Below are 15,034 nucleotides of genomic sequence, written 5' to 3' on the forward strand. Positions count from 1 at the left end.
TCGCAGGCTTTATAGTATGGTAGAATAAGAATAAGTGACAGAAAAAATTGGAGAAAATATTGATGCATTCTTGTTATTTCTAACTATAATCTGTTTTTTAGTAAGCTTAGTAACCTTTGTACTCACAATAAATTATTTCCTGAATATATTTTTAAATGCATAATTTGATTAGGCTTCTGTCAATGTGTGTCAGATAATCTTATCTCTGCTACAGTAGAAAGCAATGAATAAATGAACAATGAATAAAATAAATAGTTCAGAGAGCCATTTCCAGTGCTTTGGCACTCTGTGACAGAGCTCCTTCGATCACTTGCTGAATCTTTTCTGGGAGATGAGACTTCCTAATGTTTTACTGTTGGGATTCCCTGAGTCCTTAGGAGGGGGGAAAAGGTATAACTTACCTTAGATGATGTTGTGGGGAAAATGAACTGTCTGTGCCAGTCAAACTGGTTTTCATGTGCATGATTTTTTCCCTCATTAAAAAGTGAAGGAAAGTCGTAGTCAAGACCTATTCTTTGAGTATGGCAGATGGGTTCCACAGGTACAACTGTAAATAGACAGTGGTTGGAAATGCCTCATTATTTTTAGGTAGTGTTTTTTTCTAATTTCCTAAGTCTTATTTTGCCTTTTCCAGAGAAGAATGTTGTAGGACTCTTCTGAAGAGACTCTTACGACCTGTAGAGTATAAGAATTTTTGTAGATATGGTTCATCTGTTTTTGGGGACCACAGACTTCTGGATAAGCTTTGGTGAAAAGAAAGCTTCTTTTTTTCTGTTAATAACATGTTCTATTCTCCTCGTAGTCTGGAGGAGAAATCATGAAGAAGTCTGGCTTGTACATATATTTTGTGAACAAGAGTTTGAAGGAGACTGGGCTGTAGCAGTTGACCAAACACTCAGTAAAAGAGCAGGATCAGTCATTGAAAAAGCATGCTGGATATATGTCCTTGACCATGAGGATGTTTGAAGAATTGGGGGTTGTGTTCACTGTTAGTGGTAACTAACAGACTCCCTTACAAGTTTGTCCTCCTGCTGTTCTTCTGTATCAGCAATTGAAAACTACTCACACACTCTGTCTGTGATCTTTTTCTGCTTCCCTCTCACTACAGATGGATAATGTTGGGGCTAAAGTGGAAAACCCAGAGGCCACTCTTAAAACATTTTCTATTTTGCTGAGAATGGAAACAACATATGCTTTTTGTCTAAGAACAGTAATGAATATTCCTTACATTTATTTCGGAATGCTACCTCGTAAACCATCTGTTTGTGACCTCTGCGTAGAGATCTTTAGGATATAAAAACAATAGTTATCTACTATACTACCCTTGCGCTGGGGAGAAGAAATGAAGGTCATCCGTCATCTGATGGATGAAGTTGCCTCCATCCTCACACTCTCATGTGGATAAACATTGAGATTCATCATGCTATTAACTTTTCCTTTTTTAACTTACGTCTGCCTTTGGCTTGGTTCTTTTAGCTCAGTTTTGATGTAATCGACTTGAGTTCTTCTGAGATATTTAGAGACATAGATATGGAGTATTTTTTGTAAGCTTTTTCTTTTTTTCCTGTTGTAGAAACTTGAACACTTGTTCAGCTGTAGGGCTGGATTTAAACAGCAAGAATGATGACTCTAGGAAAAATTAATAGCACTGTTTTGTTTGGAGTGGCTTCCTTGGAGCCCTTCTGTTTTGCAGAGGATTACAAAGCCCTCTGTACAAGTTCCTTGTACAGTGAAGACTAGAGATGCAAGATGGATACATCCTGCCATCACATGGTCACTGTGCTCCTCACCCTGGAGTGGAAAAGAGAAGAGTGCTGACAAGGGAGTCTGTGCATAAAGTTGATGGAATCATTTGGGGAAAGGAAGGCAGAGCCCTTGGGTCTGATTTCCTTGGCAGCAATTCATTTATCAGTCTTGAAAGACCTTGCTGATCTTAGTCTTGACAGCTTTTTGAGGTCATGGGAGAGGAGTGTTGGTGTGGAAGTATGATGTCGTCACAGAAAGTGGGAGACAGTGGAGAGGAAATAATTCGGGGTTTGGTTGTGTATCTTCTGTCTTGTGCGAAATACAACTTGGAACACTACTATCTGCAAGACTCTCTAATTACTGACTCCAAGATTATTCTCCTCATCTACAAAAATATTTCCATTTTTGACATTCCTAGATGTTTGAGTGCTGAGGTTAGACAAAATACCTGCACATTTTTATTTTTTAACTGTTTTCCAGATGGGGTAACGAAGCTGCAAAGTGTCTAATTAGCATCATGCTGGGGCACTTTCATTTAGATGCAGAGCACTTCTTCTCTTGAAATGACTTCAAAATATGCAGGATTGATGCCATTTTTTGTGGCGACTGTTTCTGTGTTGTTCAAAGTGAGAATGAGAATTGTCAGTAGTGAAAAAGGTTGACAGCAGATGACAGAAGTTAATTCCCACATATTCATTTTCCTGGGAAAAGGGTCCAGCAGACTTCCTGTTGTTCTCTCCCTCAGCTGATAAAATGCTGTTCTGGTCTTGATGTGTAAGCACGCTGGAATTTGCAAGAGATCAGCTCCTGTTTTCAACTTTTAAAAGCCCAGGGCATTGCAGCTTGGCAGATAAGCACTATGTCCCCATCCATCCTCCTTCTGCCCATCTGTTTGTGGGATTCTTGTGCCCAGTTTGCCTCCCTGTGGTCTTAGAGCTGTTGAGCCTCATCCTTGGAAGAGGCAGTGGTGGTGGCAAAGATCCTGCAGAGAGCTATTAAAGTGTTACCAACAGTGGGAGCCTAAGCTGGAAAGCTTTTAGGTAGCTGCCTGCTGCTTTCATGTCTAGTTGGCAGCAACTTTAGGAAATGGGGAGGACACCCACTCATGAAAAGAAAATTATAAATATATGACAAAAGTGCCAGTGTTTTGCTCTAGCTTTAAGTGTTTGTTCGTAAATTTTCCCTATCCTTGAAAGACTTAAAAGTCCTTTGATAATCTACATGAAGTCTGTCTAACTCTTGATTAGTTTTGTTTTATCCATGGTAGGGTAAGCTAGACTCCTGTCTTACTGTATTATAATTAATGCAATTAATAAGTATTAATTGCGATTGTTGGACTGGAGTGTTTAAATGTGTTAAGAGTTAGTGAAAGCAACTGTACTGTGCAAACCTGAAACTAAAATATGGGCTACAAAACCAGACTTTCCCTTCCTCTTGAGATGCTTGGAGGAAAAATTACACTGAAGTTTAGGTTTCAAATGTTTACCTGGTACTCTTGCTCTTCTATGACCTGCATGTTCACTCTGGCTTTTCAGTTTTTAAGTTGAGAAATCAAAAGTAGTGGCTTTTATAGAGGCAAAGTCTTTTATTTGTATTGTATTCTGTTTTATCAAATGAACTGTGGTGGGATTTTTCAGTATGGTCTGTTTCTTTTCTTTAAAATCTGAAGTAGAAATACTTCAGTTTAGTAGATTTTCATTTGGAAACTATGATTTTGCCTGGTTTGCAAAGGAGGGAGGTATTTTTTTCTAAACCTTAATTACTCCCCTGTTGCTGGAGCTTCTGAGTCTGTTGCTAAATTATAATGAGATTTTAAAAAGAGGTCTCAAAATAACTGAATTTTGTGTGAGTTTCTGTAAGGGCAGAGGAGAAAGAGATCCAAATTGCTGCCCACAAGGAAAAGGCGGGAAGAACTTGTTAGGTCCATTTGCTGAGCTGGCTGCTTCTACTGGCACATGCATCCTTCCAAAGTGGACAGACATGATGCCTTCTCCCTAGTCTGTGTGTGATAGGAAGAGCAGGGGATGTCGCAACTGGGAGAGGAGCTTCACGGCAAGAATGGAAGATAAATAATCACTTAACATTGTGTTTGTCTTTGGAATAGTACCACCTGGCTTAGCATTGTCCAGAATTCATTAGTCTTAGACAGCGGAAGCCTGGCAAAGTTAATATATTGCTTTCTTAAAGACAACTGTACCTTTCTCTCTTCTTTCAGAGTTGCAGGCAGTGCTTTCAGTCTGGACACGCCTTTGTAATTTCTTCTCCTCGCCCTTGATTTATAAACAGAATTATGGCTGTGAGGGTTCTGTCACTTACTGTATTTAATAGAGCCTGTCCAAGCAAATGAATCTAAACTCTAAAAACAAAGAGAAAATCGTTTATTTATGTCTTAAATGGTAGTGTGGAGGGAGGTTGCTACCTTACATGCTAGCAGAATCCAGTATGTTTGTCACGTTGTTCTTTGGTTAAAAAGTGTTAATTTTTCTCTTCAGCCAACAGCTGCAACACCTAATGTTGCTACAGTTACTGCTGTAAAACCTTCGAGTACTGGAACACCTGTAAAACTTCCAGTTACAGGACCACCTGCACAAGCTATCTCCCAAAAGGCAGTCTCTGTGAAAGCAGAGGGCACAACAGTAGCACAGACCAGCGCTTCTACAGTAAGGGAAAAAAATGTTTTTAATTAAAAATTAACATTCTGTATGTTCATCAGAGGTTGGAGAGACAGTACAGCATCTAACAGTCTTCTCTTTATTTCCACACTAGGAGATGCTAGAGAATGTGAAGAAATGCAAGAATTTTCTTGCTACGCTAATAAAATTGGCATCTAGTGGACCTCAAGCCCCTGAGATGGGGCAGAATGTGAAGAATCTGGTGCAAAATCTATTGGTGAGACTTTTTTAAAAAACAAAGTCTGCATCATTTGCATATGGATTTTGACATTTGCTTTGTCACAGTTTTGTTCCTTGTCTGTTTTTTTTTAAACAGCTAAAGAGATGGATTTGTGATGAGTACCTCTGACCCCTCTCTAAGTCTTATGTGATAACTCTGACTGAATCCCATGCTGTGTTATTTTCTCCCTCACATTTGTTTCATTTTATACAGGTATCTGACAGCAGGAAGTGTTAGCACAGCTTCTGCATCTGAACTGCATTTTTTTCATGTTAGTGTTGTTTTGAGTTCTCAGTAGCAAAAATATCACTGTGTAGGTTGTAGTTCAGTGCTGAGTCCATACTACTGCTTTACTGCAAGACTGAACTGACTTACAAATTGATAGTGAAGCTCCAGTGGAACAAGCATGACACTATCAATGTCTTTAAACAGTGGGATGGAGAAAACAATGTGGTGTCTGCCTGCCACTCTTTCCTTGCATATGGCTTCTATGTGCTGCCTGGGGCTGTACCCCAGCACAGCTGGGCTTTCTTGGTAACGTTTTCTCCTGCCACTTCTTGTCATGGCATTTGACCACTGCTGCTGCTTTGTTGTTCCACCATAGCAGAAGGCTGTGTGCTGCTAGAGGAGGATGGCTTCGCTAGTGGTACTAAAGGACTTTTCAGTCTAGAAGAGTGTGGTGTAGAGAGGAGTAATTTCAGAGAGCAGACTGTTTGAAGGTGCAGCCTTGCAAAAATTTAATTCCTCTGCCTCTCTGTCCCTGCTGGACTATACACCTCTTTTTTTTTCTTTTTTTTTTCTCTTGAAAGCAGTTTTTGCCGGAGACTAATACATTGTTAACTGTGCACTTGTTTGGTTTTTATAGTATTTGAAAATCTACCATTTAGTATGTACAAAATAAATCAATATATTTTATGTAGGAATGAGTAAATGGTGGCTGTGAAATAAAATGGTCCTTAAGGCAGCTTTTCATGAAATGGGTGTCAAGCACCGTGTGCACTGAGACGTAGTGTATCAAACACTTGGGCCTGTATCACTGAGACCTCAGTGATCCATATCCACATCTCTGTGAGATCTAACAGGCAACAGATCAAATGACTAAATGAGAGAGCTGCTGTAAGTTCTGTTTGTCTGTGAATGCACAGCATTTAAAGTCCCTGCTCTGGTTATGTAGCAACTTAGAACAGTCAGGTGTTTGTGTTGACACAGTGGACAGCTTTAAGGGAACAGTACTCTGCAATTCAGAGAACTGTTACTTAGGGGTGTGCAGAAGAGATGTTTTGATTGCTTTTGAAAGATTCTAAGTGTTCTGGTTTATTATGCTGTGTATGCATGTTGGACTAGAATTGTCTTACAAAAACTAAGTTGTCTTTAGTCTTGGCTATCTTTAAGTTGATCTTTATGCAGATAAACTACCTTTAGTGAAAGAAGTACTAGTAGTTGATTTAAAATATCTCTGCATAACAGTGAGATACTGAAAAGGACCAAGTGCTACTTCTAGTTTTTTCTATCCCTTCACTTTAGTAACTGGATGAGAATACCTATCCATAAGTGTGTTAACTGCCTGTAGCTGAATAAAGCAGTAAACAGTTTGGATATTACTATACCAAAATTACAACATTATTCCATCCTACTCCTCCCCCTTTTGTTTAAATGTAGCAAAATACAAATACAAGAAAAAAGTATTTGAGTACAATACCATGATAATATAAATTTCCATTACTTTTTTGATAGATCTCAGAAAAAAAGTCTGGTAGATTTAGTTATAACTTACTATTGTAATTATACTTCCCTCTTAGGAAGCAAAAATTGAACCAGAAGAATTTACGAAAAAGCTATATATAGAGCTCAAGTCATCTCCACAACCATATTTAGTTCCTTTTCTCAAGGTAAGCATCTGATTATGGCCGTGTATTATTTAATTGGGGAAGGGAGGAGGATCAGAAAAGAAAAGGAAAGAGTTGGGGCATTCAAATAGATATTTACTCAGGTCAGTTGAAGAAATGGTCCTTAACCTTGCTCTATGTGACTTGCACTTGGAAAGACAATTTTTGAGGGGAAGGAGAATTTTTGAGGAGTAATTTATGCTGTGTTCTTATATTGTAGAGTAATTACCCTCTAGATGTTAGTGGAGACTAGTGTTTTGAAAGCACCTACAGTAGAGCAGCTATGCTAAGATAACCTCTTGCTTTCTCATCAAAACTGTAGCTATTCTGAATTCTAATACAGAAGACTGACAACAGTGGCAATGCATAGCTTATGCAGTGTTTAAGCTCAAAGAATCTACACAAAGCTATTCATCTGTCTGCTGGTTTGTGTTTAACTAGAGGCAGAACAAAAATCCTACCCCTTTCTCCAGAAAGGATCTGACAGGACTGCTGCAGAAAAGAATCCCAGGAACTCTACCTCCATTCAAGCAAATAGTCACATAAATTAAAAAATTCTCCCTTAAGACTTCTAATCATATGGTAGAATGGTATTAACAAATAAAAATTAACGTCTTTGTTGTACAGCAGGCATTAAATTCTGGTGAAAACGTGGAAAATTTGTTTAAATTTACTTAATTGCAACGTACAGCATATTCTTAGACTTGATAGATCTATACTTTTCCTTGACATTCATTATAGGCATAATGGAGAATAAAGGAAGAATAGTTGAGTGGTAAAGCTGGGACAGAGGTTTTCTGTAGTTTGTCCTTTTCCTTGGTTTTTGACAGGCCACATAACAATGCACGTGATAATGTTGGTATTACTTTAGATGGCTGGTGTTATTCTGTTCAAGTGGGGGATAAAAATTTTTGTTGCAGCGGTAACTTTTAAATGCCTTGCTAGCAAGTTTGCCATGACTGTTACCCTTGGTGCACAGACCTCAGGGTAGTTCTGCAGGAGTTAAGTTGGGTTCATCGTGGGTCAGACCCATCGCAGCAGAGCCACTGCATGTTGCTCTTGTAGCATACTGCCAGCTATTGGTATCATCTAGGCTTTTCTGTTTTGGGCAGTATCCATACCACATAATCCTTGACATGCTGCTCTCTCCCTGTTGCATGCTGTATTAATAAAGAAATACTGTGACTTCAAAAATGTTGTTCAGACATCATCAGAGTTAGCTGACTTTGCAGTGTTGCCAATCCTTTAAAACATCTTGCACCCTGATTGCTTTTTTCTGAAACACTATAAGGATGTGTAGTTAATACATACAATTAATTAGGTTGATCTGCAGCTCTGAGCAGCTGTGACAGAACTGAGTGCCAAATTGAAGATGATTTCAGGAGCACTTCTCGAAGGTGCTCCAAGGAGCAGCACCGGCCTTGTTTGTCAGGGAAATGTTTGCACCTTGAGTCTGGAAAGAAATGTGATACCGCTTGTCGCCAATTCACTTTTATCTAGTGAAGTGGAATTTTAGGGAAGACTCTCTGGAGTCGTCTCTTATCTTTGAGCTGCAGGTTTTTGATGAAGTTGTGCATGTTTGTTTTGACTGTTCCAAGAGGCACAAAAATACAGTGACTGGCTGTGAAGCTTGCTTGATTTTTCAAGTCTGCTGGATGCTTTTGGTATATAAATTGCACCAGGAGCTGAGCATCCTTTTAAAAAGGAAGTGAATGTTAGAAGATAGGTGTGCTACAAAAGGTCCAGATGAGCAGACAATGTGCTCACTTGTTCCTTTTGCATGACATGTTCCTTTTGCATGAAGTCCAAATCAGCAGCACTGTGCTCCAAACTCTTACAAACTTTAGAAACTGTCAAATGAGGAGGAAAAAAAGGGGTTTTCAAGAATATATAGGTGGCTGCAGAACTGATTTCCCCTGCTTCAGAGCTGTAGCAGATTATACACAGTCAAGAAGAAAAATCTGTAGAGAGCTTGAAGATTATTCTGTCTATTAACCTTTTCAAACACAGCTGTAGTAAAAATGAGATGTTGCCAGATTCCTTTACCTTTGTTCTCCTGCTTCAGAGAAGTAACTGGCTGAAGTTATGTCGGTGCAGCTCTACAGACATTATTAAAGTGGTATCTCCCCCTAGTGTAGAGATAGCTGTATTGGTAGAGTAGTTCTCATGTCTTTAGATATGGGAATTATTGGATAATTTGTAGTTCCTTGTCAGACAGGCTTCATGAAATAAACACAGCTGTTCCAGTATAACAGGATTTTTTGGCAAAACAAAATTTTTTAAGGTAATAAAGCAGCTAAAATCGTTTTAGTCTGAAATATAAAGTCCAAATTGAAAAATCTAAACAAAAGAACAACGTTTCCCCATAGGTGGGATTTGCTACATGTAGTGAAGCTGTGGTGACTGTTGACCTTAGCTCAGCCTCTGTTCATGTTTCTTGTAGTCTTCACTGAACAGTATTGTCATCAATTTAAGGATACCCAGATTTCAGCAAAACTTGTTTGGAATAAGTAATTTATTGCCTCATGAAAAATTTAGTTAAAAAATGAGGAATAGGATTCAGTTACAAATGTATTATTGTTGTGGAATACTCTGTTGATAATACATCTAGTGTTTTTTCATATTTCTTTTAGAAAAGCATGCTTGCCTTACGGCAGCTAATGCCTAATCCTCAGAGCTTTATCCAGCAGTGTATGCAGCAGCCAGCTACAACCCAAGAAGTGGTTTCGACCTGTCCCTCTGCAGTACCAGCTCCTTCGACAAGAATGGCAACCTCAGCTGTAGCAACAACTGCTCTACCAGTTATAAAACCCGTGTCTGCCTCTGTAACAGTCACAGCCCCTCTAGTTGTAAAGCCACTCCTTGCCAGCACGTCGGAAACACCTTCTCTGCAGACTTTGAAGCCTGTTCCTTCCTCTGCAGTGGTGACAGCATCTCTTCAGCCTTCAGCTTCAGTCCTCACCACAACAATAACAACATCAGGGCTGACTGCTGTCCAACCTGTCAAGCCAGTCTTCACCTCTGCGGTACCAACATCCTCTCTCCAGTCTGCAAAGCCAGTGCTGGTTTCTACAGTGGCCTCTTCATCAACCACCCCTCTGCAGCCTCTGAAACCAGTCATTGGAACCCCAATTGGTATTAAAATCTCGCAGCCCAACTCTGTTGTTACGCAGTCAGTGGGTGCTCAGCATGTGGTTAAAGTGAAACAGTTGGTAAGATGGATTTCTCTGCTCCTCTGTAACTAACTGGGCTTCTTTATTTTGACTCTTGCAATTTTGTAAAGAAGGTACCAATTTGGACCTTTGGGTTTTTTTTTTTCTTTTAACGCATAGGCTAATCTGTCTTGAGTTAATCAGTTACGTTTGTTGTAGTTTAGAAATATTGAGCCCTTGCTGAAAGTGTGAATCTAAAGCCAAGCTGTCAGCTTGGTCTCATGCAAGACATGTTGACCAGCATTTCACCAGACTGAGCATCCGTCTTGAAACACCAGGGGATATGAGGTCTAACGCCAGGCTAGGTTGGCACCTGAAAGAAAAGGTAGGAAATGCTAGTGCCAGAAACAGAAACTGCTGATGGGATACTTAGATTAATTACTCTTAGATGCCCTGTTAGGACTGTGCCTCAGGTAGCCACCAGGGATTCCACTTTCTCTCCCTTGGCAATTCTTTCCCTGGGTATTTTGCAGGCACAGGTGGCTTGGTGATGTTCAGTGATACGTTATCTGAAATGTACCAACTACCCCAAGGAGCTTGTTAGAGCAGAGTTCTGACCTCCACATTTACTAAGACGTGTTAATTATGAAGTCATCCAAAAGTGAGTTTTTTCTATCAGGCCTCATTAGCTAACAAATTCCAGGAGGAATAACTGTCTTATTAAAACAATGCCCTCAAAAGCAATGTGTTAACATTTTTTTTCTTGGCACAGGTTAACTTCTTGCTAATGTTAATGTTAAATACCAAGAAACTGTGGATCACAGGTATACCCAAATGGGCAACATTGTGAAATAAATTAGGTTTGGTTTATAGGTGTTCGAGATACTGAGTTGCACGGTTTCTAACTCATCTACCTGTAAGTAATGTTCTCAAGTATTTTGAAAGAATAGTCTCCCTTTGGAAGATAAAGAACTCAATTCTTGCATAGCACTTCCTTGTAAAGGTTATATTTCTTTAAAAAAGCAGGAAAAACATTAGACTTCCCGTGAAACTAGATTTGCTTTCCAAAGGTATAGAGAGGAGCATCTGGTGTGTGAATTTTCTTTGTAGCTTGGTTATTGTGTATACTTGATTTAAAAATGTTCAGACCCCTAAAATGTTTTGCTTTTTAATTTTCTTCTTTTCAAAGATTATAAGGTAGATGTAGTAGAAGAATCCTGCATTCCAAATAAAGAGTTTATGCTGCCAGCTCTTCACCTTTCCACACTTGCTTAAAAAACCAAAGCACCCAACTGTATGGAGGGGATGAGCAGTCCTTTTTATGAGTGGATTTGTTTAAAAAACAAAAATGCAAAAAACCCCCCACCCTAAAACTCCAAAGAAGCATTATCAAGCATATGCACTGACAGTCTTTGCTGGTGGTAGCTAAAGCCAAATTGGAAAAGTTGTTGTTACCCATATTGTCTTTGAGGACTAAGTTTGAAATTCCAGCCAGAAGAAAAGGAGGGTTTCTTAGGTTGTGCAAGGGCTGGAGAGCAGTTTGTTGGCTACACAGCAAGCCATGTAATCCAGGGGAAAGGTTGACCATCTGTGCAAATAGGCGAGGAAGCTTAACTCTGCACGGGGGAGCCGAAACACTTCTTGAATATGATATTGGTGAACTCAAGAAATGGTTTCTGCCTCCTACACTGCTGCAGTGTGGCAGCCTGTTGCAATAGCTTTTCTTCGCTGTGCCTTACATATATTGAATTGCATAGAAAACATGTTTTTATCCTCATTTGAGTAGATCCCAGGCACAGCGATTAAAATACTTGGTCTGCTAAATACCTATTAAATTTTGGTCTTGGATATAGTTGGACTGAGTTGACTACTTCACGGCTTAGCCATATCAGGAGCTTAGTGTTCATTTACACGACCTATTAGAACAAAGAGAAAATTAGTAGAAGAGGCTGCATCTCCTAGGGCTTCCCCGATGCCTTTCCTTGAAAGGCCAGAGGGTCTGTTTCCTCCCATAAGAAAACAAATCTGGACTTCCCCTCCCTAAACAGAAGGGTCCTACTGCCAGCTGAAAAAAGAAGCACATTGCCAGCTGTGCAAATCTGTCCGTACAATGCTGCCAGCAATTTCTTTCCCTTTTCAGCCCATAGGGATGTCTAATGCCATACACTCCCTCTGCATGCCCCTTTCTAATTTTGGCCTCTTGTGCTTGCGGGAATTTAAAGCAAACTTCCATGTGCCAACTCCATTGTAATGTTGGTGGTGCTTAAGAATGCAGCTCTGCAGTATTTTAATATCAAATGTGTGACTGGAGTGATGCAACATGAAACTTTAATTTCTGTGGCGTGATTATTGGAATGCTGGGTTTGTATAGTGGACGCCGAGGGACCTGTTCTTCAGGGGTGCTGTTGGAGTTGATCACACTCCTGGACTGTAAGAGTTGCACATTTGGAAGGGTTCCCTCCTGTGACTTTCTTAACACCACCTCATTTAAAGGCATTGGCTTACAAAGAAATTTCATCTTGGAAATAAAGCTTGTCTTGCTGCAGTATTGCTTTGTCTCTTTCAAAGCACAATAAATGAAAATTTACATTACCAGCTGCTGGCCTCCAATGATGAAAAAGCTGCTGTGAGACTAAAACTTCATGTCAGGCATAAACAGCAAGGGGTCTGTGGTCTAATCCCCACAGTTACCAGTGAGACACACTCCATGGACATCACTAACGGCTGAAGCAAGGCGTGAAGTGCTTATGCTGTTCCAACTACTTGTTCCTAGTGAGCTGTTAGTGTCAAGTCCCCTCCAAGCTGAGCTTTTGTGAACAGTCTCCTCCATTATTTTTCAGGAGTTTTTTTTTTGTCCAGGATTTATGCTTTTGCATTCAACTGGTGAGGCTTCCTTCACGAAACAATACTGTTTGTGTGTGATGATACCTCAGCATCTCTCTGCTGATCTCCAGACTTTGCTTTATGAATGTAAAAGAGGTTCAGGTGAGGCTAATCAAAGTCTCTCTCAAGCAGCTGTCTCTCTGCTGTCAGTTGAACGTTGCATTGCAATTTTTTTACTCAAGAATGTTGGTGATTTTATTCTCATGTCTGTGTCAACCTACTTAACAGGGCACAAAGGAACAGTCCCTTTTCTTTATTATTTCTTGCTGCTAACCCAAAGAAAAGAGACAATAATTCCTTTGCACAGATACTACCTATTTTTGTAATGCTTCCTTCTGGCATTAGGTCCTTGTTGAAGTGTCCAAGATTGTTGCTCTCTCCTGTTGCAAGTCCCAAGGACTTCCAGCGTTTGTTAGTCTAGCAGCTAGAATGGCAAACAGAAAATGGGCTCTACTGCCAACACACAGTTTCTGTTTTTCAGTGATGTAGTCTCCTCGGTTACTTGACTTATTTCCCAGTCTCCACCCAGACTATTGATGTAACATTGCCTCCCTCTGTTCTTTTGTCTGCTATACATCAGTCTGGAATGCTTATGTTTCCTCCTGTGCTGTTTAAGTGTTTTGCATGCTGAAGTTGAAGCATCATTCTTATTGGTGGTAAGGAGGATCTCTAGGTGTGTGTTAGTGTGGGTGCTAGTGGAGCTTGTGAGTAGTTTGGCCAAGGTGGTTGGTTGCTCATGAATTATCCGAACACATGAATGATGCTATTAGTGTTATTCACAACTTCCATCTTGTGGAAGCTGCATCTTTCAGAAGGATCAAATTGAGCTTTGGGAAAAACACGTGGAAGTCAACTTCTACTCCGTGAGGAAGTATTGTATGTGTAAGCCCTGGCTTTGTCTGCAGTCTGTCCCTGCACTTCTGTAGTTCTTTCCTCCTCTGGATCTTACGTTTCTTCTCAAGACCTGTCTGTTTGTCTGGTTCTCAGATGCCACCTTCAGCTCATTATTTTTTGTTACTGCTGCTATGCCAAACTTTAATGCTGTTTTATATGGAGGTGGATGGGTAGTATCTTGATTCTTTGATACACAAAGTACCTCTTTTTGTGAATGTATGATGTTTATGCTGATGATATTTATTGATATATCAGAAGAGAGGTGACAGAAGGAAACAACCTAATGTCTGAAGCATTGTAAATGTCAATTCTTTAATTATCCGTATGCAGTCTTACTGTACAAGCGCTCTTTAGACTTTCTGAAGTTAGAATAAAAGATGTAGAGGAGAAAAATGGCTTCTTGATCTTGACCCTGACATTTTCTTAATGTTAGCTTTTTGCTGCAAAAAAACCAAGTAAAACCACATCTTTCTACTACCTGTAATCAAGAACTTTTCCAAAGGTTGTATCGAAGCTGCAGCCCACATTCTGTTATCTAGGAGGCTTAGAAGTGAGGTTTTTAGAGATGCTGCAATTTTATTACTTTCTTGCATTTTAATAGCTGCCCCTGAAAAGGAAGGATTAGTATTTATGGTCTGTGCCTCTAGGTCTGTGTTGTGATGACATCCTGTTGTCTGGTTTTGTTTCCTTGAAGAGTCCCTTTAAACAAAACTGTGAACCGTCTTCCTTTTTACCCTTCAGCTGTGTACTGTTGTCTGTCTTTAGAGGCTCTGCTCACTCCAGGTGTTTCTGTTTAGTACTTCATGTTCCTGGTAACTGATGTGCTCAGTGTACTTTAGCTTAACACTTTGAAACTCAGCATCTCAATTTACAATTGATGTTGCTGTTCCAAAAATCTGGTAGTATTTTTATAATGTGTACTCTTAATTCTTAACAGGAAAATAATTTCATGCAAAACTTTCAATTGTTTTGGTGTTCTCTCTTTTTAACTAGGTGTATGAGATACCTACCCTTTTGAAATTATTGGTAGGCAGTCTCAATATTCAGTAGTTACTCTGTTAAGCAAGATGTAGAGGAAAGCCTCTCAGTGTAGTGGATTGTGTGATACTTAGCGAAACATGTCTGATAGAGTTATCAATAGAGACTAGGGGTGAAGTGTCTGTTACTCAGAGTCAGCATCACATTCTGAAAGAGCTGGAGCTTAAAGCTCACCACCACTTGTTAAGATTTCTTAACATGAAGCAAAAAAAAAAAATGAGGTTTTTCTGAGCATGATGTTTGTTTTAAACTGAGAACTAGACAAGCACGCCTGCCCAGTGGCAATTCTGGCTAAGTGGAAACATTGGTACTGTTTACTTCTGTGTATTTTTAGCTCTTCTCACTCTTGATATTGGATATTCCACTTCCAGGTAGTCCAACAACCATCAGGAACTATTGTAAAGCAAGTATCCACACTCCCACAACCCTCAGTGCTCACCCTACAGACATCTGCTGACAAGAAGATGCCGCTGAATACACTTGTTCAAACCAACCAGTTTCCTGCAGGTAAAGGGAGAGGAATGCTGAGGTACAGAAGTAAAT

General features: G+C 39.7%; 1 protein-coding gene across 1 annotated transcript in view; it reads left to right on the forward strand.

Moving 5' to 3' along the window:
- Positions 1-15,034, forward strand: part of TAF4B (TATA-box binding protein associated factor 4b) — a 70,256-nt gene that overhangs the window by 14,944 nt on the left and 40,278 nt on the right. The window contains exons 4-8 of the mRNA XM_027746002.2: positions 4,239-4,406; positions 4,513-4,635; positions 6,438-6,527; positions 9,158-9,736; positions 14,863-14,998. Coding sequence (XP_027601803.2) covers positions 4,239-4,406; positions 4,513-4,635; positions 6,438-6,527; positions 9,158-9,736; positions 14,863-14,998 — 1,096 coding nt within the window. The remainder of the gene's footprint in view (positions 1-4,238; positions 4,407-4,512; positions 4,636-6,437; positions 6,528-9,157; positions 9,737-14,862; positions 14,999-15,034) is intronic.

This window comes from Pipra filicauda, unplaced genomic scaffold, assembly GCF_003945595.2.
Source record: "Pipra filicauda isolate LSUMZ 115617 unplaced genomic scaffold, ASM394559v2 scaffold320_size837821_pilon, whole genome shotgun sequence".
Taxonomy (NCBI): Eukaryota; Metazoa; Chordata; class Aves; order Passeriformes; family Pipridae; genus Pipra; species Pipra filicauda.